This window comes from Elaeis guineensis, chromosome 1 (genome assembly GCF_000442705.2).
Source record: "Elaeis guineensis isolate ETL-2024a chromosome 1, EG11, whole genome shotgun sequence".
NCBI lineage: Eukaryota > Viridiplantae > Streptophyta > Magnoliopsida > Arecales > Arecaceae > Elaeis > Elaeis guineensis.
Genome location: NC_025993.2, coordinates 151,872,710 through 151,897,234, shown reverse-complemented (window position 1 = coordinate 151,897,234; position 24,525 = coordinate 151,872,710). Strand labels below are relative to the sequence as shown.

The window sequence follows — 24,525 nt, the reverse complement described above, 5'->3', positions numbered from 1 at the left end:
CATCAGTGGTGGAATTTCAAGGCACAAGTAGAGGAGGCACGCGGATATGGATGCCAGTAAGATTGATTAGGCAGCAAAGGGGACAAAGATGACCCGGTAACGTAGATCAAGACAATTATAAACAAAAGAAGGGTTTACTGATTTGTGATGTGAACATATGGCCTGTTTAGACTGGTCTCCCCATTGTTTGACCGAGGGCGTGGTGGCTTCTGCCTTATTTTTTTCATTTCAAATTTCCAGCACCGCCAGCCCTCGGAAGATATTCTCTGTCCAAATATACGAAGAAAACATTATTGATAATTTGTGAAGAGCTATCTGTGATTTGATGAAGCATAAGGTGTCGATAGGAAGAAATTTTATGCTCCACTAGGTGCGCCATATCAGCAGTGATCACAGCAATAATCAAGATAAAATAAGGAAGGAAGAGACGCATGATGATGGGACTCACAGAAATGATAAATCTGATTGGTATGATGCACTGTATCTGATGCTGATGTGGAGTATAATTTTTTGTCAATAAACTAGAAATGGGTAAGACAAATCCAAAACTGTTTAGGAGACTTGACTAGATTGGGCCCATGAATTGGCCTATTGAAGCACCAAGTGGAGCTAAAAAGAACCACAAATATCATAAAATCTAAAATTTCTTGATAAAAGAAAAAAAATATAAGTATAATCCACCAAAAACCAGTATTTGTATATCCTCCTTCCTGATTATAGAAAAAAAGCATAAGAAGTGTGGTTACACAAATTTTCAAAGAATTTTATAACAGTGGGAAGATATTTCCTTCTTGTTTTTTGGTAAGAAGGGGGAAGGTATCTAAAAATATATAGTTAGGTGGCTGATCCTTCTTTCTTTTTCTTCTCTCACTTCTTGTTATCTTTCTACCTATCTTTGAAAATCCAACCATCTGTATGAGCAACTCCAAGCAAATCCAAATAGATTGGTAAGCTAAATCTTTCTCTATTTTCCAATCCAACATGTGGCTTTTATTAGTATCTCAATTTTCACACACTTGGTCAAAATTGCTCCCGCACACCCTTAAGTCCAATTGATACTCTACAAGTAAGCCAAAGGTCATACAGAAGTGTGTTTTATTTTTTTCCTTCCTCAGTTAGAGGTTTTTAGGAAAGAAAGAGCAGTGATTGCTAAGTATGAGGAGTATTTTGGGGTTTCGATTTATTTTTATATTAAGATTTAGATCAATGTGCTTCAGTCTTTTTTAACAATAGAATTACTTGAATGCCCTGAGGCTTGAACCTATCTCCACCAATTATTACCCACTTCAAAGTTGAGGTCATATAGGATACTTTTTAAAAAATATAAAGAATTAACATGAGGCAAGTTGCAATTTTGTAGGCACACCAATTAAATTTTTTGGCAGCAATAATTAATTTTAAATAAAATAATGTGGTAATATCAAAAATTGAAAAACTCTAATAATGCCATGTATTAAATTTAGGAGTGGAAAGCCAAGATGAGGTGTAAGAGTTGAGGTGCGCAATGTGCATGGCAAGTGACTCCTTTGCATGCATTATAGTCATCATTACTTGTCTATAAATTTGAACTCCAGAAATTAGCAGGCTCCAGAAATTAGCAGGGCACCAAAACATCAGAGGGAAAAAAAAAAAAAAAAAAATCCTCAAATTCCCCATCTCTCGTCTCACCTCTTGTCGGTCTCCTCCTCCCCTCTTTCTATTCCAAACACCCTTCCCTTCCCCTGTTTCGTCGCCCACCCTCCCCTCCTTTCCTTTCTCCGAACCTTCGAGGAAGTCCAGGCCTTTTCCTTGTTCTATTTCTAATTGGGGAAGCGAAGGAACGACCATCGAGTTATTTATATATAATATAGAAAGAGGGACAAAGGAATCTTCTTTCTCTTCGATCTTGCCGGTTTCTCGATCGATTTGCGGTTCCGTGGTAAGCTCTGATGAATCTGATCGTCTGAAATCTAGCCGCTTGTGGTTTTTTAGAGTTTCTTTTTTTGTTTATCGAGTCTTTTCGCTTTTTTTAAGAAAAAAAATCGATCTTTGTATGTTTTAGAAGCTCGGTGGATGATGATTGTTCTCCGATTGCTAAGATTTCCCCTTTTCTCATCAAATTTCAAGAATCTGGGTCTTGGTTGTTGTAAATTTTGGCTGGCGTCTGGAGATCAGATCATGGTTTTTTATTTTTATTTTTATTTTTTGTTTTTTATTTTTTATTTTTTCTGTTTTGGTGTTGTTTGAGGTCCTGCTTGCCTTGGTATGTTGATTACTGTGGGCTTGAAAAGATGAAACGGTAGCCAACGGAGGAGGCGTTCACATGTTTTGCATCGCTCTTTTGCCACAAAAGTTTTCATCTTTTGTTTCTATTAGTTTGGTGTTCCTTGTTTGTATCTTTTGGCTAGGTTTTGAGTAACTTATTTTTTATCATCTAGACACAACAGGTATTTCTTTCTACTATTTCCGATTGCTCTTCTGCTATTTCCGATTGCTCTTCTGCTTTTGATTTTTGACTATACGGCTGTAGCACTTTGTTGCTTGTTGAATTGCCTCTGTAGAACCGAGGGACACGATTTTTAGTTTCTCTTTTCTAGTTTCACCTTTACATCACGCATTGCGGTTGATGTAGCCCGAATTTGAGAGCTAGGAATGATGAATATAGTAACCAAGTCAAGTAGAACAGCTAGAATGCTTAATAGTCTAAACGATTGATATATGACCATAAGTAATAGTCTTTGATAAGATTTCTATAGATTCCAGACTGTTGTCTACCAAATAAAAAAGAAGATCTGGACAGCAATTGGGAGGAAATGATTGACACAACCTAGAAAGCAACATGATCCCTGTGGAAGTGCTGATGCCCAGGGAAATGAAATGGGAGCTTATGCATGTCACACATGTTGCAGTAGACATTCAGATGTCTTATGATAGGCTTGAGTATTGCTAAAACATGTAAATAGAAACATTCAAATTATTAATTTTCTCAATACAGTGACAACTATCAGCAGTTTAGGTTCATTTGAATAAATTTTTTATAAGACAAGGCTATCATTCCTAGTAAAAAGATCCTCTGGTTTAAGGTAGGCTGAGTACAAGTAGAGCATCTTGTATTAGATATGCATCAAGTAACCATAGAATTAGATGAATATAAAAAAGTATATTTCCTCTAAGTGGATGATTTTATTATTATAACTATATTTTGAAGGGCTTGTATCTCAGAAAGTTGATATTTTGTTGAATTTTACATAACTAGATCTAAAAATGTTTCCATAATGCCCCGAAATATATGGTCTTCTTCATTTGTTCTTATAAAAATTGTTGAAAAATGCATAGGTCTACTTTGTGGAATGTCATATGAGAATATTTATCAACTTAATATCTCAATGAAGTCACATCTTACCCAAAAGCAGTAGGCAAGACGGTACATTATGGCCTGTTTGCTAAAGATTATATGATGACCCATCAATTTAGCATTGAGTTGCAAGTTTTGCATTGAGAAAAAATAATTTAATGGGAAATGATAACTAGCTATTGTATGTTTGCATAGGTAATCCTTAGGTCTCCATCTGTTTGTATTCATAGGTGTCGGTTGTATATATGAAAAATCTTTATGAATCATATCATGAAATTTGAAGGAAACACATACATGAATGCCTTAAAATTTGGTTATAGCGAGAGGGGTATTCTAGACATAGGAAAACCTGTGGAAGATCTTTCATTCATCTTACTACCTCATAGTAGGATTGAAAACTCAATCTTATGTAGTGTCTATTTAGTGGTGCAAATAACGGAGGAAGCTACCTCCTTCTGACCTAATTAAATAGACAGGTCTTGCACAACGAGGAGGAAGAAGAGCTTCTTATTGACTCATATTATCATTAACCTTTTGTTATCTTAATAGAATTTGGAGAGTGTCTCCTTATATCTCATGAGCCATGAATCATGCTCAGGTAATATTAGCCGCATTATATGCCGCACTTTTGATATCAAGGTTTTAAATCCCACGGGATGAGCTGTCCCGATTTTTTCATGGAATGGGATGCGCCACCTCCCTCCCCATCCTAACACTTGGGACAGAGATCCTAAGGCATCCCAACGGGATGCTAGGATGCTAGCGGAATGCCCTGTCCTGACACATGGGATGATACCCCATCCCGATGTCCCGCGGAACGTCCCGTTGGGACCTGAATCCTTATTTGATATACAAAAATATATGACCCCTAATTGTCCTTGAGAAAATTCTTTTAAGATTTTGTATCTTCAGGTGGATAATACAAAGAACACTTCTCTATTGTAACCCAACCATAGACATAACCTTTAAGATGACCTTTTATGTAAAGAGGCATAATGGTTATGTCAAATTTTCAATTTCATCACCAATCGGTGTGTCAAATATATTAGCTCGTGCCTGCCCATTTATATTGACACTGATGACAAAGATGCTTGGAATTTCCAAATGAACCAGCCTTATACGTTGATAATGACCTGTTGATGATTGTTTATACATTGATATTTGCTGGCTTCATATTATGACCTGATATATGGCTTCTGTTTTGAGCTGTTATATTCTTTACTACATTAAGGGCAAACAATTTTAAACTAGAATATCTAACTATTAACTCTTACGTCTTGCTTTAGTGGTCAATAAAGTATCTTAAAATTTCTAGATAGCAGGTAGATGATGCTACTTCTTTCATAAATTATGAAATTATTTATATGGTTGTTGAGTCTTATGAACTGCGTATGCTGGATATCTTTTCAAAGCAAGAGTACAAAAGAAAATCCAGAATAAAATTGGAGGTTTTTCCTTTAAAAACAGAGCAAAGTGTCCCGGTTACACCATGTTACTTTCGATCTAGTAGATCTCTTATTTGCATACTGGAGAGTGATGATGGGAGAAACATTGCTTGAAGTTTCCTTTGTTGGGAAAGCAATTTCATATTGTTGGCATGATTTGATACAAAATACTTCCAAGTTTCTGAGCAAATATCTTTCCTTTGTACCTTTTTAATTTCTGGGTTCTTACTTGGAAGGTGCCAGTATAGAACCTATGTTTAGTCAATTAATTAGGAAAGCATGTCATCCATTTAAATTAATGATTTTGGCAATTCCTAGCTTTTAATTTGTATGTTGCATTTTCATTTTACAAAGTGTATTGCAAGATCATGAGTTAGTGATGTTTTCTGCATTTCTGTAAGTTTTCGAAATAAAGAGGTCACTGGCAGAAAATCTGCTTCTTTATTAATTTTAGTGTCCTTAACGTATTCTCCTTGTGCAGGTTGCTCTTGTTGAATCCATAAAGCTGATGCTCCATATGACTAACTGTTTGTATTGAAGTACATTTTAATACTTCTTTCAAAGTTCTTAAGAGGTGAACATACTAGTGCTGATGCAAGGGCAAAGGAGTACCCTAGAGTCCTTCTCTGAGACATTTGAATTTGACCATGAATCGAATTCAAGTAACTCAGGCAGAGATCAGCAAATATACTGGAATAATTTGCTTCTTAATCCAGTAGAAGCCCAGAACTTACCGGGACATCTAGTGTCACCTAGTGATACAAATACATTATATGGAAATACGGCTGGTCAAGAAAGTGCTAGCTTAGGTTCTTGGAGTAGAGGTGGACCTGGCTCTAGTGGGCACATCCTCAACCAGGTCAGCTATGATGAAACAGAAGCCGAACAGGGATGGGCATCTTCTCTGACAGTTAATAGAGGAGGTGGACCAAGGATAGAAGAAAGTCGGTCTGAAGCAACCAACTTGCTTTCTTTGGAAAATGTGAATATAAGTCTTAATAGCAATCAGGTGGACAATGATCGGTCAATTTCACAAATTTCCAATACTAATGGATTTTCTCACAATTCAGACTACAATGTAGCACATGCTGGTATAAGCAGCCAGAACACAGAGCCTGTGATGTATCCTCATCCTCATAGTTCAGGCTTCTTGCAGCATCAATATGTCTTTCCATCAGGTAGTTCTTCAGATAATTTTGGAAATTCTTCTAGGGGTGTTGAATTTTTGTCAGATGATAATGGAGTAAGACAAGGAGGCGTATTGGATGGTCGACGCTTATCGTGCAAGAGAAAGAACATTGAAGGGATTCTGGGCAGTCTTCAACAAGTGGAAGTTCAAGTTGCTTTAATGAAAGTGAGAATACTTTGTTGGGCTCTTTTTCTGTTCATCATGGTGATATTACTAGTTTAAATGGATCTAGCTCATCTAGTCATCTAACAGGTTCAGTTCCTCCTGAAGAACAACTGAACCCAAGGATTGATGCCATTACAAGAGCAGTGGCTCATCATCACCATCCCTTCAATATTTCAGAAGGAAACACAGAAAGCTTTCAGAGGAATACTCGAATGAGAATACACTCTTCGCATCAAGTTAATATGCCTCTGCATAATCCATGGCTTCAAGGGAGTATTATCAGGCATCCTAATCATTGGTCTGTCCATCAACCATCTTCTTTACTTAACCCTTTAAATCAGCAAGTGGATTCTAGGCTGGGAGTTACTGGTGCAAGTCCACATGGTCAACCTCAGGCACCAGTTTTTCCTGGTTTGTCTTCAAATGTGCACCCTTTTCCATGGAATGGAACTGCCAATCCAAGGATCGGTAGTTCTTCAAGTTCTCAAGTCATTGCAGGTGAGCGATCAGCTGTTGAAGAGTCAAGCTCAAGGAGTGTGCCAAGAAATGATATTTCAGAGCCTCCAGTGATTGTTCCCCCATCTAATACCAGACATTTGGTGCGAGATCCGGCAGGCTGGAGTTTAACAAATGGAAGCACAAGCATACCTGGAAATGCAGTGCCTTCATCACTTTCTGGCTCAGGTGCAGGGACTCGTCAATCATTAGGACCAAATTGGACGTCTCATCAAAATCCTCCAAGACAGCATCATCGAAGTTTATCAGAAATTGTCCGTGGATCCCTCCTTCCTTCAGGTGGCTCTGAATCTAGAGGTCAGAGCTTCAATTTGCCTCCACGTCATGGCCGTTCCTCTATGTCACAAGAGATTGGTGGCCGCCAATCCGGAGCTGGCTTCCGTGGCCATCAGCAACCACACATGAGGTCAGCAGTTTTGATGGACTGGCAGAGTGATGGTGTTCCAAGCAATCCCCTGTCAATGCGCACTCTGGTAGCTGCAAGAGAGGGAAGAAGCAGGATGATATCAGAGGTATGGTTTCGATTCGTTCATCTTCATAAGGGTATTTATGAGGTTTTTGTTTAATTTATTTTTCCTTTTTAAGAATAATGCTTTTTGTGGTATAATATGAACTTTGACATTTAACAGTCAGCCTAGGAAAGCTGATTGGCTAATAATCATATTTACTTACAGAGTGATAAGGACCAGTGCAATAATAAAAGCATGGGGTTTATGTCTGGAGTATTTTTGCTACTTACTACTGTTTCTGTTCATGAATTTATCTGTAAGTATATCATAATAGATTCATATGCAATTGCATGTTAACTGAGAGTACCGACCAGGATAATGTGCTTAATGTAGTTCAAACAAATTTCATATAATATCTTCACTAGCGTTATGCTGGTGTGCTGAAATTTTCTGGCTTAACACTGGATAGATTTTAAAATCAGTGGAGATGTCAAGCTTCCAGCAATCTCAGAATTTTTGGCTTGTTTTCTAGTCTATTCAGATGTACTCATATATGCTTCTATAACATTTCAGTACACGCCTCATTTTGATATGATATCTTTGTGGGCCTATACTCCAAGCCTCTTAAGAAATTTCCCTTAAGTTTGACATGCGTGAGAGTGTCACCAATTCTAGAAGTGCTTCGTCATTTCATCTGCCATTTCCAAATATAAAGCTATTTGGAATTGCCCATATACATTCTGTCACTTTGTTTTATAAGATCAATTTAACTTGTCAAAAACAACTGCTTGGTGCATGTTGTGGCTGATGAATAGCGTGTTTCCTTTGTAAGCCTATGGATATAGTGGAATTATATTAAGTATGCCATATATTATGTCATAGAGATGGAGAATAACATAATTATATTAGATACTAGATGTGCATGGCTGGGAGGAAGATGGTTCATATTTCCACAGGTAAATTTGTTTGTTGGCTGCTGATAATTTCTTTCAGATAAATAGTTAACCATCCCATAAACATGCCTATGTATAAGATTACCATGCTACTGCCCCTAAGATGATCTGGATGGCCATCATAAGTATCCTCTGGTGGTCTTTCCTAAAGCCAAGTTCAGGTGAAGAGATGTGATTTTTATTACCATGATGACTACCGCTCTAACATCATCATGATCATCGTCATCCCTATCCTTGTGTCATCCCCACCCTTAACTCCATCTCCATCTCACCTATATCTTTTGATCGCATCACATCATCATTTCATCATTACTTCACTGGCACTGCTAGTACTTGCACGAATGGTTATCATGCACTAGTGTACTGTGAGCACACCTGACCAATTATCTGCTCAGCCAACTAAAACTGTTCTCAGGCAGTTCCTCATTGACTAAGTAATCTTCTTAGTTTGCTCCCCATATTCAAAGACCAAAATTCCTCCCCTACCCTGACACCCCTACATATTATTCTTTTTTAACAAAAAATTGGAGCACCTAATGCTTCATGGCATTCTGTATTCATCAGATTAGAAGGCCTACAAGGGATTTCACATATTTTGACTTGGGAATCATATTCTCTTGGACTAACACCTTGAACTAAAGTATACCTGATTACTCAAAAAACTATTTTTTGTGCCCAAATGATACAATCTTTGATATATGCTTGCAAGCAATGCAAAATTTTTTTTATTAATTTGATAGTATTATATTCTGATAAAATATTTTTGAAGCCAATAGAATTAGTTTTGCATATAAATCCAGACAATAAGATGTCTTCTGATGCAACATTTTATGGCCTTGTGTTCTTACATGCGCTATATTTAAGTTCTTAAGAAATTTTATAGGTTCTGATTTTTCTTTTTATATTAATTATGATCATGTTGTATTCCCATATTTGTGATCTTAATGAAATTATGTGTAGACATGTAAGGATAAATTTAAATAAAGGTATTATTCAGCCAATTTGATTTGTAATTGGAAGAATCTCTTCTTTTTGCACCAAAATACCACAAAGAATTAAATACATCTTCTCAATGGATTCCTGAGCAAAAGTAACGGGCATATTATCAAGAATAATGTTGTTATGCATGTTTATGGCAAAAGAAGAGTGAAATTTGAAGAGGAGAGAGCCTTCAATTTGTTTATAGACCATGGTAGTCTCTTTCTGAAAGGACTCAACCACTAAGCTTTGGCTGAAATGGCCGGTTGTTTTGGAAAAGCAAGTCTGTGATATGCATAACAGATTCCAAACATAACTATGAGATTGACAAACATGAATCTGAAAACACTTCAGGTGCAACTTTGAACCATGTTGGAAGCTCTGATGTCTACATGATCTTTTTGGTAAAATGGATTGGTGGGAAGGATATTTGCATGAAAAAGTAATCTTATACGTGAAACATTAAAGGCTACCTTTTGTAACATTATCGAGTTTCATCATTTATTTTCTGCAGTACTATGCAGTACCAGACCCAAAAAAATTTCATGACAGCTATCACATGATTATTAATCATTTTTTTACCGAAATAGATAGAATCAGTCATTTATTTATTTGAGCCGTTGCTAGATGGATGACAAAAACATTTCACTCACAATATAACCTGAAGCAGGCCTCATTGATAAAACCAAATGATGACTAAGGGATGCAAAGTGGTTCCTGAGCAGTCATTAAATTACCCTTGTAAGTTTAAGGTGTACATCAAATTAAAGTTATGACATAGAAAGTCAAACTGTACCAATGTTGTAGCTTGGAGTGTGGATTAAAATATTGTAGTATCTAAATTAACAATTTGGCCTTTAGTTAGGTGCTCTGTACTTGCATTTCCTTTTTCCTCTTCTTCTGAAGATGACATGCAGTAGGTTTAGAACAAGAGAGTAAAATTGTTAGGTCCTCATTTTAAAAGCTGGATAATATAGAAACTTGTTCAACCAAGGTTGCCTCATGAAGGAGAAATATTCCCGTGATCATTTGCTAGAGTTCTGGGTTAGTGTTGAGCTTGCAAGTTTAATTCTTTTTTCTTAATCATGCTCATAGATATTTTCCGTGTGTTACAAAATATTCATGTTTGTCACTAAGGATTTCCAGTTAGTGTCAAGCTTGTAAGTTTAATTACTTTTCTTAATCATGCTCATTGATGTTTTGATTATTTCCCCCCTGTTACAAAATCTTGATAATTGTCAAAATGGATATCCAAAACAGCTATTCAAATTTTAGCATTTTTCATGTGTCAAGCTCAAGTTGTGAATGGTTTTCTTTTTCTAGACTTCTGTTATTTTATATGCATTTGTTCATCAGAAATAGGGAGGTGTATTATTGCTATTGATCATCATAGGAAGATCATTTGACTTAGTTCTGCATCAAACTAATAAATCCAAATTTTATACCAGGTATCATATTACATTTTCTGGGTGCTTCCTAAATTACCTAGCTTGCTTTTGTTATCGAGAACACTTGGTCTGAAGTTATCTGTCTTTTAGTTTGGACATGTGTTCATCACATTTTTCTCTCTGCAACAGATTCGTAATGCGCTGGATCTCATCCGACGGGCAGAAAAATACGATTTGAGGTCAGTATTATTTTCTTTTGTTATCAGCATTATTATGTGCATAAATAATATATTCAGTTGTATGGTGTCCATATATTATTGTTTTTGTTGTATCTGCCACCAAAGGATGGGGGAATTTGGAGCATGCCATAACCCATGAGCATTAGTTCCTGCTCCTACAGCTTGGCTTGTGTGCCAAGTGGCCTGCTTGACTAATCTGACCACTAGTTTGGTTTGTGGCTGATGAGCATGTCCTGGCAGTCTAGCAATTTAAATAGCGAAATCCTTTATCCTTTGCATTTTTTTCAACTCCTACAGTTTTATTTAATGTGGAGTGATTGCACATGGCTCTGCTGTTCCAGGCACAGCCACTTGATTTTACCCCTTTCCCATTGATGTGAGATGTACATTGAACCCCTTTGAAACTAATGTGAGATCTGAACCACCTGACACCCACCCTCATGTGTTTGTCTCAGCTGTCAGACGTCTACATAAGTGCCTCCCTCAACTCTATTCACTCACATGTGTCGAATTTGGATCCATTGCATAATTATTGACATGTTTTTATGACTGGCTGTTGACCTGATGTGAATCCTCTATCTCACTGTCGCACGTACAAAACAAGCATGCCTGCTTGTGCACAGAGAGAGAGAGTGAGGTTTGAAATGATTTTCTACCCCAGATGTTTGTGGGAGGGGGGAGGTGTTCTTTCTGCACGCCCCCACCACCCCCCCCCCCCCTCTCGTGCTTTTTGCAGCTAAACTGCGTTCTGCTTGATATTTCTTGATATATGTTGGTAACTTGTTGAGGAATGTGTATGTGCATTTTCTTATTTCATATTAGTAGCTTGTTTTTGAAGTTCATCATGAACCTTCTATGTTTATCTGATGTATATCCATTGGCCTATCATCCTCTAAGCATCATGTTATGATCCATCAAAATTTAAGATAGTTTTATTACTGGTCCCCAGCCTAATGTCAGCCCATTAACTTGATAACAAATTCCTGCCATGGTATCTCTTGACAAAAGAGCGCCTGCCTTGAAACCTTAATGGGCACTTGGTGGTAAAGACGAAAGGTCTGTCTGGTGGTGAAAAAGAAAGGCCTGTCTTCTTTCTCGAGGAAAGAAAAGCTTACCTTCTTGGTTACTCATTTTAAGCTCATGCGATGAGAGAGAAATCCTAACGCAAGGCTGTGCCAGACTAGCAATAATTTATGAACTTTGATCGTTGAGTGCTTTCTGACTGGTTCCAAAAATATTCCTTTTATCTTTGATCATCAAAGTGCTTTTCTAACTGGTTCCAAATACTTTTCCCCCCAAAAGGAGAGAATCTTATATTCCATGGAATTTGACCTTCATTGGTGGTATTTGTCCAGGATATTTTTATCCTTGACCAGTCCGCGTTCTTTGGGGGTGGTGATTTGCATGACAGGCACAGAGACATGCGGCTTGATGTAGATAATATGTCTTATGAGGTAATACAATCCCTTTTCAGATACCTATTGTCTTTGCAACTGAAGATCCTCCGAACCGAACCATCATTTTTCTACAGGAATTATTGGCATTGGAAGAGCGGATAGGAAATGTAAGCACCGGACTTAGTGAGGAAATGATTTTAAAGTGCCTAAAGCAGCGAAAATATACATTCACTGCACTGGATTCATCAGTGGAAGTTGAACCATGCTGCATTTGCCAGGTAATCCACTTCTAAAGGGCATAGGCTGCTGCTTCTTTTTACTAGATCTGTGGCATGCAAGGATTTCTCACATATCAAGCGCAACAGCTGTAGTATTTACATTTTTTTTTTCCCGTTTTCTTTACCCCCGATGATAGAATTTTCAAAAAATGCCCTCTGTTCATCTCCATCTTCCTGGTACTTGCATGAGATTCATGTGGAAGTGTGTTGAATGTCCAACGAACGTCTCATGAGGGGTTCTCATTGTATGTTAGCATACATCACCAGCATCCGTAATAAATTGTCCTGTGCATTGCAGGAAGAATATAGGGAAGGGGAAGAGCTGGGGACTTTGGATTGCAGGCATGACTTCCACACTGCCTGCATCAAACGGTGGCTGATGATAAAGAACTTGTGTCCCATATGTAAAACAACTGCTCTAGCGACCTGAAAGAGATGGATGGCATGCGCCTCACCCGTTTCAAATTTGTGAGGGTGAGCTTCAAGCAAAAAATGAGTGATTTTATCTACTCTGTTTTACTAAATCAATACAGTGGTGGATGGTATATTCTCTGTGCTTTTTGCCTTGCAATTTTTACAATATCTTGAAATTGACAATTCCTTAAAGCTGAAGATTTCATGTGCCTGAGATGGAGATGATTAGATTTTATGAATATTCTTGGTTCTGCCGATATACACTGGAAGTCAGGGTTGTAGGAGATGGGAGTCATTGTATGATGGAGACTGTTCCTCTTCGAACCATGCATGCATCCTTCAGCAACCCGACTACTTGGGGAGCACCATGCTGAGCTTTGTCAAAGTTAGCAGCACTAATTAAGATGGATTCGTTCACCTGGTTGCAATGGGCTGATAGGTCTCTACAGAGTGGGTGTGCAAATGGGTTCCTAGGTTCTGGTGGAAACCAATCTAGCTCCATCTGAAAACCAGAGATGGAACCAGGATTGTTTTGTACTCGCTTGCCATCCAGTTTGAGGGATGCTCCAACAACGCAATTTTATTGACCTAGCTGCCTGTTGTTCTTATAGTTACTGGGTTTGATGAGGATAGATAAGCAATTTCTATAGATGCGTTTAAATCGGGATGCCCTCATGCAGTTTCTTTATCACACCTTTTCATGAGACGTACTTGAGATTATTTATATCTTTTTAATCCTTTATATGCTTCTAACAAATGGCATTTTACCACCAGTTTTGCCTTTCCAATTTTTTTTCGTACATGAGGTGGTTACACCATTATGGTACGAGAGCAGCTCAGAAAGTTAGAGTATAAAAGATCCGTAAAGCCGGCATGTATATTTCGTCGTCTTCAAGCTCAGTCGCTAGAGTATTTTGCTGCTTAAGATGTCCAATCTATCATGCTGAAAGACACAGAGCAATTCAAATGTCACAGAGGAGTCACAGAGGAGTGGATGGAACCTTCTAAATTCTTGTAGAAATGGAATTTGGATTGCTTTCATTTCCTTTCACAATCCCCTGTTAATCGTAGGTAACACGAGCAATTAAGAAGTTTTGAGGGGGGTTTATACTGGAAAATGAGTCTACATTTAGAGGCGATATGGCTGGGTAAAAGGGTGATGTTGTCAGAAAAGTGGAGACAACGAGAATGGGATGCGTCCACGAACTCCAGAGCTCGTATTAGATATTAGAATAGATATTGTTCTGCAACTGGATATCGAATTTAGCGTCAGGGTTAAGACGAATGGTGAAAAAATATCGATGCGATTTTTCTCTCTCTTGGTGCAAGGCATCTCAATATTAGCAGTAATTAGTAGGATAAAGGACAGTTGTTGAGGTATTTATGTACTTGAATTCAATATTATTACTCGCAAAAATAGGTCAGGTTACAATGTTTCTCTAGCATTGTGGGACACTTTCTCACGGTAATTCTTTTTAGATTGCCCCACGAACTTGTCATGAAAGGTTCTACATTCAAAATATTCATTTTCCAATGAATAAGGATTTAAAGTATCTACCGAAATATACTAGCAAATTTGAAAGGATAAGCTAAAGCAAGAGGGAAGAATGGGAGATGGATCAAACTTATACAAATCTCATGTTTTGTATAAAAGTTTTTTTTTTTAATTAAAGGGGTTATGTAGGTTGGCTCATATTACTTGTTTTAGATTTATAATCCACTTCATTAACAATTTGGGTTCATTCTGCTCTCTCTAATACTTATGTCTCCATCTGACCCAACTTGAACCCAACTCATTACAACTCCCGATATTATGTATATAAACCCTTTGTCAGGGAACGCCTTGACTAGCTCCAAAACCAACATGTATATGCATATACATACATACACACATATATAAATAAGGACATTGTTGGGATATACCGATCGACCCTACTGCCGACTCACCAGCGCCGACCCGTCCTCAACACCGACTCTACTACGGGCCCGACCGACTTCGCCCGACCGACGTGGACAACACCGACAGTGACTACCGATCGTGCCTGATCGGAGTGGATCGGTCTAACGGGCCAACGTCGCCTCTGATCACCTGAGAACCGATCCCCCGTGACCGACTTCCTATCGGGTGGGACACCGCCGACTAACCATCGGTTTGGATACCTGACGTCCCACCTCTACAGGTCCTTCTAGACGTCGGATGAGCGGCATGGGCTGCAGTCCTATCAAGCAAACGCCGTACGAACGTCAGGAGGCACTCCCCTGCCAGGAAACCTGGGACGCTGTCCTGCCAAGGATGCAAATTAATTCCTAGGACCTGTCAACTCGTCAACGACGTGACAACCTTCGGCGATTTGACAACTCTCCAGTTGTCTACATCACCAACGGCGAGGCCATACCACCTCCCACTATAAATCGGGAAAGGCAACAGTGCTGAAGAGGTCCCTTCGAAAAACTCTCAAGCTCCCCATCCCTCTCCCTCTCTCGTTGAGCTCCTTGTTTTCTTTTCCTGTTGCCTAGTCTCCTCTCTGACTTGACCGTCGGAGGGTCCTCGCCGGAGCCGCCTCCGGTCAGTGTGGGCTTTCTTTTGCAGGCGCTCGTTCCCGATGACCAGGCGACGAGGGGATTGGCCGCAACAGATTGGCGCGCCAGGAAGGGGGATCAACCACCGTAAACACACGATCGACAGCATCAGGGATTATAGCTCCCACAGAACTCGAGATGACAAAGATAAAAGCTCAGCGATCGAGGGTCACTGGGTCGGCGAGGTGCTCTTCCCGTCGGGAAGAGGCCTCTCCTCCACCCTCTATGGCGGAACCCAGCTCTCCGCATCCCGCAGTAACCACGGAGGCACAGATCGCGGCAATCGTGCGGCAGATGACCGTGCTGATAGATACGGTCAAAAACCTTCAACAACAACCGGTTCGGCAGCCGCCTTCACCGGTCGAGCAACCGGCGGTGCGCCCGATGCCCTCTAGGAGCAGCCGCCGACGTCCGCACCGACCTCCGTCGCCCCCTCCGGAGCACCTATCTCAGCGTTCCCACCGAGAGGAGGAGGGGCGCCCGCGGCGTGACACCCGTCGGTCTCGACGGCCATCTCCTTCCCAGCTGGAGTGAGCGAGGAAGGAGAAACGGCCGCGAACACCGTCTGCTTCCCTCTCAGATTCGTCGGGAGACTCCACCCCCGGGGTCTCTCAGCACCGACGGATCAACGACTACGAACGCAGGTTCGAGGAAATCGACCGTCGGCTTGCCCAGTTGCAGGTGGACGGGCAGAAGTTCTTGAACGACGTTGACTTCCAGACTGTCCAACCTCTCTCCCGACTCATCCTCGACAAATCGATCTCCAGTCGGTTCAAAATGCCGCACGTGGAGCCTTACGACGGCTCCACCGACCCAATCGACCACCTGGAGAGCTACAAAGCTCTCATGACGATCCAAGGGGCAACCGACGCTCTCCTTTGCATCGGCTTCCCCGCCACGCTCCGCAAAGCTGCCAGAGCCTGGTACTTCGATCTTCGATCGGGAAGTGTCCACTCCTTTGGGCAGCTCGAGCACTCCTTCGTGGCCCATTTCAGCACCAGTCGGAAGCCGCCGCGAACATCGGACAACCTTTTCTCCCTCAAACAAGGAGAAAACAAGATGCTCCGATACTTCGTGGTGCAATTCAACACGGCCACGCTTGAGGTTCGGGACCTCAATGAAGACATGGCCATTTCGGCCATGAAGCGCGGGTTGAGGGCATCCCGATTCACCTACTCTTTGGATAAAACCCTCCCCCGAACGTACGCTGAATTGCTGGAGAGCGCATACAAGTACATGCACGCAGATGAAGGAGCTTCCGACCGGCGTCTGGCCGAGCCCAAGGGCCCGAAGGAGAAGCGGAGGAAGGGTCGGGACCCTGCTGTGCCTAGCAGGCCCTCGATCGATAGTCGGGTCTCACCCCCACGACGGAACCAGCGGTCGCCCCGACGGCAGAGCCCAAGGCCGACACATCCCAGGTACGACTCCTACACTCCTCTCTCCGCTCCTCGTGTGCAGATTTTGATCGAGATCGAGGGCGAAGAGTACCTGCGACAGCCTCCACCTCTGAAGGCAAAGGGCCTCGACCGACGAAAGTACTGTCGATTCCACCGGGCCACGGCCACAATATCGAGCAATGCATCCAGCTTAAGGATGAAATTGAGGCCCTCATACGTCGGGGATACCTCGACAAGTTCCGGAGGAATCCGCCAACCCGGCCCGTCGCCGACCAACGACCCGAGCCGACTGAAGAAGCGACGAATAACCGACCTACGGCCGGGGTCATCAATATGATTTTCAAACGACTGGGCCTGGGGATGTCTGCTGGAGGAGAGCCGACGAAGAAGCCACGCCCGGACGATGTAATTACTTTTACAGAAGAAGATGTTCGGGGTATCCAAACTCCCCATGATGATGCTGTTGTTGTCTCAGCAATAATAGCAAATTATGATGTAAAAAGAATCTTTGTAGATAATGGAAGTTCAACGAACGTTCTGTTTTACTCGATCTTTTTCCAGATGCGACTGTCGACCGACCGACTCAAAAGAATCTCTACGCTCCTGATAGGCTTCGTTGGAGATGCTGTCGCGGTGGAAGGAGAAGTCACTCTGCCCGTGACGGTTGGCACCGAACCATGACAAAGCACAGTGCATTTGACTTTTGCGGTCATCCATGTGTCTTCAGCTTACAACGCCATACTTGGAAGACCCAGACTAAATGCCCTCAGGGCAATAGTTTTGACGTATCACCTCCTGGTTCGGTTTCCGACCAAAAACGGAGTCAGGGAGATGCGGAGACCAACAGCTCGCTCGCCGATGCTTTCAGATCTCCGCTCAAAGCGAGGAGTCGAAGGGCTCCCTGACGATCGACAAGCTAGACCAACGGGAGGAGGAAGAACGAGGAAAATCGACCGAATAGCTCATCCCCGTCTCAATAGCGGAGAATCCCGACCGAACGGTATGGGTCGGGTCTCAACTACCCGACCCAGAACGACGACGGTTGGTGGAGCTGCTGAAGGCCAATGCCGACATATTCGTTTGGTCGGCAGCAGATATGTCGGGCAATCTCCCAGAGACGATGACACACCGACTCAACATCGATCCAGCGATGAGGCCAGTAAGGCAGAAGAAAAGGTCTTTTGCTCCAGAAAGACAGAAGGCCATTGACGAGGAGGTGGACAAGCTACTCGAGGCAGGCTTCATCAGAGAAACTACATATCCCGATTGGCTTGCCAATGTTGTCATGGTGAAAAAAGCCAACGAAAAGTGGAGGATTTGCATCGACTACACCGACTTGAATCGGGCCTGTCCGAAGAACAGCTTTCCACTTTCGAAGGTCGACCAGTTGGTGGATGCGACGTCCGGATTTCGACTGCTCAGCTTCATAGACGTCTTCATCGGGTACAATCAGATCTGGATGGCGCCCGAAGATGAGGAGCGCACTGCCTTCGTGACCCCCAAGGGCCTCTACTATTACAGAGTAATGCCTTTCGGACTGAAGAACGCTGGCGCCACCTACCAACGACTTGTCAACAAGGTCTTTAAAGACCAGATCGGGCGCAACATGGAAGTATATGTCGACGACATGCTGGTGAAGAGTGTGCAAATTCTGGATCATGTCCGAGATCTCGAAGAAATCTTTCGTACTCTACGACGACACCGGATGAAGCTGAACCCGACTAAGTGTGCCTTCGGAGTGACCTCGGAGAAGTTCCTCGGATTCCTCATCTCGCAACGGAGAATCGAGGCCAACCCCGAGAAGATCAAGGCCATCGTCGATATGCGACATCCGGCACCAAGAAGGAGGTGAAGCAACTCAACGGAAGGATCATCGCGCTCAGCCGATTCATTTCTCGGTCGGTTGAGAGATGCCTCCCGTTCTTCAAAACCCTGCAACAAGCCAAGCATTTCTCTTGACCGGACGAGTGCCGACTGGCCTTCGAGAAACTGAAGAAATATCTAGCTTCTCCGCCACTCCTTGTAAGATCAGAGGTCGGGGACATCCTGTACCTTTACCTGGCTACCTCCCCGGAGGCAGTTAGCTCGGTGCTCGTCCGAGAGAATGAGAACCGAATTCACCAACCGATTTATTATGTCAGCAAAGTGCTTCACGAAGCCGAGACTCGATACTCGAAGGCAGAGAAAATAATTTTTGCTCTGGTCATTTCGTCACAGCGGCTTCGTCCGTACTTCCAGGCACATGCTATCGTGGTCCTCACTGACCAACCCCTGAGAGCAATCCTGCATCGTCCTGACACATCGGGACGGCTGGCGAAATGGGTTGTGAGACTGAGCGAATTCGACATCCAATACCGGCTGCGGCCTGCTCTCAAAGCTCAGGTTCTGGCCGATTTTGTCGCCGAATGCCCGACGACCGACCGACCGTCGGAAAAAGGAGGCCCCGAGGGGGTCGGGACCTCCGAATGTGACCCCGATTCAACCTGGGTGTTGCACATCGACGGAGCCTCCAACGCTCGAGGGAGCGGGGCCGGTTTCCTACTCACCAACTCGGAGGGAGTGGTTACCAAACATGCCCTCCGATTCGACTTCAAGGCCTCCAACAATTAGGTCGAATATGAGACGCTCGTCGCGGGCTTGAGATTGGCACTAGAGCTCGGGGTCGACCGACTCAAAGTCGTCTCTGACTCTCAACTGATCGTTGGGCAAATCAAAGGCAAGTTCGAAATGCGGGATCCGACCATGGCCAAATACCACCAAAAAGTAAAAGATCTCGTGGCACCCTTCAAGTACTTCGAGATCTTCCACATCCCCAGGGCGAAAAATGCTCGGGCCGATGCGCTCTCTAGGCTCGCGACATCCAACTATGGCACCTTGGGCCGGACATTCGTGGAAAGTCTTGAACGACCAAGCGTCGACAAGGTCAAAGAGGTGCTGCAAATTGGCGGCGGAGCCGAGCTGGATGGATCCGATCGCTCAGTACCTGACCGACGGATCTACCCCCGAAGACCCCGCAGAAGCCAAACGACTCCGATGGACGGCTTCCCAATATGTGATGATCGACGGTCGATTGTATAAAAGGTCATTCTCTCTTCCCTTGCTGAAGTGCCTGGGGTCGACCAACGCAGACTACGCTCTCAGAGAAGTACATGAAGGAATCTGCGGCGATCACTTGGGGGGTAAATCCTTGGCTTACAAAGTCCTGCGACAGGGCTACTACTGACCCACCATGAAGAAGGATACGGCTGAGTTGGTTCGGAGGTGCGAACCGTGCCAAAAGTATGCCAACATACAGCACCGACCCGCCGGCCAGCTTGCTCCGATCGTCGCCCCGTGGCCCTTCGCCCAGTGGGAAATCGACATACTCGGACCCTTTCCTCCGACATCCGGACAATGAAAGTTCATTGTCGTCGCGATCGACTACTTCACTAAGTGGGTGGAAGCCAAACCCTTAGCGCAAATCACTGAGCAGAAGATGGAGGACTTCGTACAGAAGTCCATCATTTTTAGGTTCGGACTGCCAAACACCATCATTACCGACAACGGGCGACAGTTCGACAACCAGGACTTCCGAGACTTCTGTGCAAAGTTTCAAATCACGCACCGACTAACCTCGATCGGGCATCCACAGTCCAACTATGAGGTCGAGGTGACCAATCGAACCATACTACATGGGCTCAAAATCCGACTAAATGAAGCTAAGGGCCTCTGGGTCGAGGAGCTGAACTCCATCCTGTGGGCATACCGGACAACACCTTGGGTTCCGACCGGAGAATCACCTTTCAGCTTGGCCTATGGAACGGAAGCCATGATCCCGCTGGAAATCGGGCTGCCATCAACTAGGGTTGAGCAGTATCGTGAGCCGGACAACTTCGAGTATCGGAGGGCCGACTTGGACCTCTTACCCGAGCTCCGACGCGAGGCACAACTTCGTATGGCTTTGTACCGACAAAAGGTGGCCCGATATTACAACACTAGGGTGAAGCCGAAGCTCTTTCGACCTAGAGACCTGGTTTTGAGAAAGGCGGAGGTCTCAAAACCCTGGACCGGAGAAAATTATCCCCGAACTGGGAGGGACCCTACAAGGTAGCCGACACCTACGGACCAAGAGCTTACCGGCTGGAGACCCTAGAAGGGACGGCCATCCCACGGACTTGGAACGCCGACAATCTGAGGTTGTACTATCAGTGAACTCTGTATCTCCCCATTTGGAATACGAACTCAGTTTTAAACTTCGGAGTCTGAAATTTTGACTCTTCGACTATTGTTCGGCGCCCACCGAGGGATGCGAGTCCCCGACGTCCCTACTCGGACTTGACGATCCACTACGAACCGATGGAGCGACCGCCAACGATGTATTGGACACTTAAAGGACCGACGCATCTGCGACGGCGGGAGTTACACTCCTTTTACATCTAAAAATCTCGGCGAAGCGATCGAACAAGAACGATCGATCGACTTGCCGACCCAGCTCCGATCGGGAAAGGCAAAGCGCCGACGCAACCGACGTCGCATTCGTAACTTACCGACCAGGTCGCGATCGGTCGAAGGGTATTCGGCTTACCATCGTTTATCACACGGCGCGACGTAAGCACCCGGTCTAAGTCTGGGTAGTGGAAACTCGACTTACCATCGCTTTCCCGACCAAACACGTCGGCGCAGTACGATGATGTACCCGACGTGATCCAACTGATCGCATCGGACGATATTTGGGTCACCAGAGTGCGCCCGAAGGTCGGTCGACCTTCGTCCCTGCAAACGACCTTCGACTTCGCTGGCACAACCGACTCAACAGGCTTGTGCCTGGAAGTCGGTCGATCCTCGACTCATGCCAGGACGACGTACGTTCGACTCTGGCATCCGGTTTACGACCTAACGATGGATGTTCGGTTCAGGGCTTAGGACGGGCGGTTAGTGGTCGGAGTTCGTCTTGCCTATCCTATGGCGTGCTATCGACTATCTCGACTAACAACTTGGGATGTCGTTGAGTGTCCCGACATGGTACGTCGGACTGCGACTCTCCGACCCTATGACCCCATGACTACAAGTACGTTCTGACAGGCAAGAAAAAGAAGTTGAAAAGGGAATCAAAAATTCCTTAAGTTCATTCAGGTCTACAAAATCGGGCCGAAGCCCGGTTGCAAGTGCGCAAAGAAAAAACAAAAGAAGATAAGGCCGCGATCATCCTTCGGAGTCAATCTCTTCGATCGAGGAAAGCTCGGGGATGACCGGTGTATCCACCATGATCGGTGCTGGGTCGATGGTCGGCGCTGGGTCGACGGTCGGCACTGGGTCGACGGTCGGTGCTGGATCGGAGGACGGTGCTGGGTCAAAAATCAGAGCCGGGTTAGAAGTCAGGACCGTCTCTCCTTCGACGATCTGCTCTGGGACAGTCTCTTCCTCCGCAGCGGCATCTCCCGACGACGGGTCGGCCACCTCTTCTGTAGCTTGGTCCTCGGCTCCTGGTGGAATGACATCGCTGAGGTCCAGCTCCGGGTACAAGGCCTGAACCGCATCCCGACCGTCTTCGTACCCCACCCGGTACGATGCAAAGCCGGTCTCCAGCAGCTTCTCCCGATACCTGTCCGAGCCACGGAAGTCGTCCACCGCCCGACTCAGTGACTCCTTCGCCGACCTCGCCTCCGCTTCCACCCGATCAAAGGAGTCCTTCGCCGACTCCACCTATGCCTTCGCTATGTCGGCGTCGGCTTGGGCGATCGACAAGTCCTCCTCGACTTCGGCGAGATTCTCCAGGCTGACCCGGAGCTGCTCGCGTTCGGCCTCGAGCTCGACGGTGACGCCATCCCGTTCGCACCACAGTCGGTGCGCGGTCCGACCCTTGCGCTTGGCTTCCTTTCGGGCCGACTTAAGTTTGGATCCGAGACGAGAAATCTCTTCTTCCAGCCTCACCTCCCGATCGATCGACTGCTTCAGATGTTCGACCAGCACCACCTTGTCAGCTTCGACAGTCGTCGCCCTGTCCTTCCAGGCCACCCGGATGTCCCCAAACCTCCGGTACCCGGCCTTGAGTTCGGACATGGTATAAATCAGCTGCAAACGCGGACTAACCATCAGGAAGGCGAAATAATGAAAACAGTAAGAAGGAAAGGGACGAAGTGGAACTTACCCCGACCATGGTCGGGTAGAACGAAGACAGCATCTGATCACCTGCGAGACTTCAGGACCTCCACGTCGGCTGGGAGGAGGATTCCCTGGCATAACCTCCTGGCCAGGTTGTGGTCGGCCAGAGTCGATGCTCCTTCGGAGGCCTGAGCATCGGGTGACACAGCACGATTCCCCGACCTTGGGTCGTCAGCGGGGGCCATCGGGGCTTTTCCCCGATCGACCGCCCAAGCCCGTAGGTCGGGTAAGGAGGGGATGCTCGAGCTTGACTGAGCACCCCCCGTTGTAGCAGCAGGTGCCGACGGATGACGTTCGGGTTCCCGAACGGCGTCCGACGCCTTTCCTATCGGCGAAGCCGCCGACGTTCCTTCAGCCGCTTCCTCCGTCGGTTGCTCCTCCGGTTGCACTGTCGGAGCCGAAAGTGCAATCACCGGCTCCGACTGATCGACCGCCGACGCGGCGACGGTCGGCGCCGCTGTCGAGGGTTTCTTCGACGGTCGTGATGGTCCGGCCCCAGACGCCGGCCTCTTCCTCACCGCATACTGTCTGATTTCGATGTCAGTTGGCCTCATCCTCGACGGCGTCCCTGCGATTACGTCAAGAGAATCAGTGCATGTTCGGGCCAGATATGAAAGGGAAAAACAACCGATGGATCGGGCGGTACCTAGACGGGGGATCAGGCTCAGGCCAGCATCATAGAGGGCTTGTTCAGTAACAAGCTCCCTCTGCCTCAGGACCGACATGTCCTTGAGTCAGCGGAAGTCCTCCCGGTCGTCCACCTCCACTCGGCTGTTCTCGTTTGCCTCAGTTCGGGGCACGCCCCAGTGAGAAAGGAAGCCCCAGGGAGAAGAAGAGGAAACAAAGAAAAACTGGTTCTTCCACCCATGAATGGACGATGGAAGGCCAGTGATGAAGGAAAGATCCTTCCGGAGGTTGAAAAGCCACCACCCTCGTGCCTTAGGGTGGGGTCGGAGGATAAAAAATGCTGAAAAAGAGAGATCCGAGGGTTGGTCGGCAGGAGCTGACACAACAGGGCAAAGCTGATTATTAGCCGAACTGAGTTCGACGCCAGTTGCACCAGACAAAGTCCGTAATAATCTAGTAGATTTTGAACGAACTCCGAAATCGGAAGCCGAAGACCAGCCCTGAGGTTCTCGACGTACAAAGCCACCTCGCCCGCGGGTGGGTTGTTAACCCTACCCCCGGCCCGGGGGCGGAAAGTCAGAACTGCTCCGGGATGCGATACTGATCCCGAAGCTGATCGACATTCGGCCACGAAAGCAAGGAAACCTCAACTTTCGGAGTCGATCGAAGGTCATCAGTCGGGTTTTCCGATCGAGCCTCCTGAGGAGAGGTTCTGGCCATGACGCCGGAACCAAGGAGAAGACAAGACCAAAGAAGAAAAAGAAGGAGAAGGAAAAGAAAAGGTTTCAAAGAAAGCAAGAGCAGAGCAGAGGGGGGCACGAACCCCGGATGAACCTTTGCGAAAATGGGGTGGGGGCAGCTGCCGGCGACGACAGAGAGGCCGTTTGGGCAGAGTCTCCGCAGCAAGACTGTCAGAAATGAAGCTTTGAGTACAAGTGGCCCCATATATATAGGGTCGACCGACGGTCGGGATGTTGCCGCACCGATCGAGACCTCTCGGATGGTCGACGCATGGCGGCATCCGGGCCCTCTTCC

General features: G+C 45.0%; 1 protein-coding gene across 1 annotated transcript; it reads left to right on the top strand.

Annotated features, from left to right (window-relative positions):
• Positions 1-1,691: 1,691 nt before the first annotated feature.
• On the top strand, positions 1,692-12,943 carry LOC105033447 (probable E3 ubiquitin-protein ligase HIP1). The gene is given in 8 exon segments (XM_010908268.3): positions 1,692-1,918; positions 5,261-6,083; positions 6,086-7,161; positions 10,607-10,631; positions 10,634-10,656; positions 12,012-12,110; positions 12,188-12,331; positions 12,630-12,943. Coding segments are annotated over 7 exon segments (2,211 nt in total). The 5' UTR covers positions 1,692-1,918; positions 5,261-5,371; the 3' UTR covers positions 12,762-12,943.
• Positions 12,944-24,525: the final 11,582 nt, after the last annotated feature.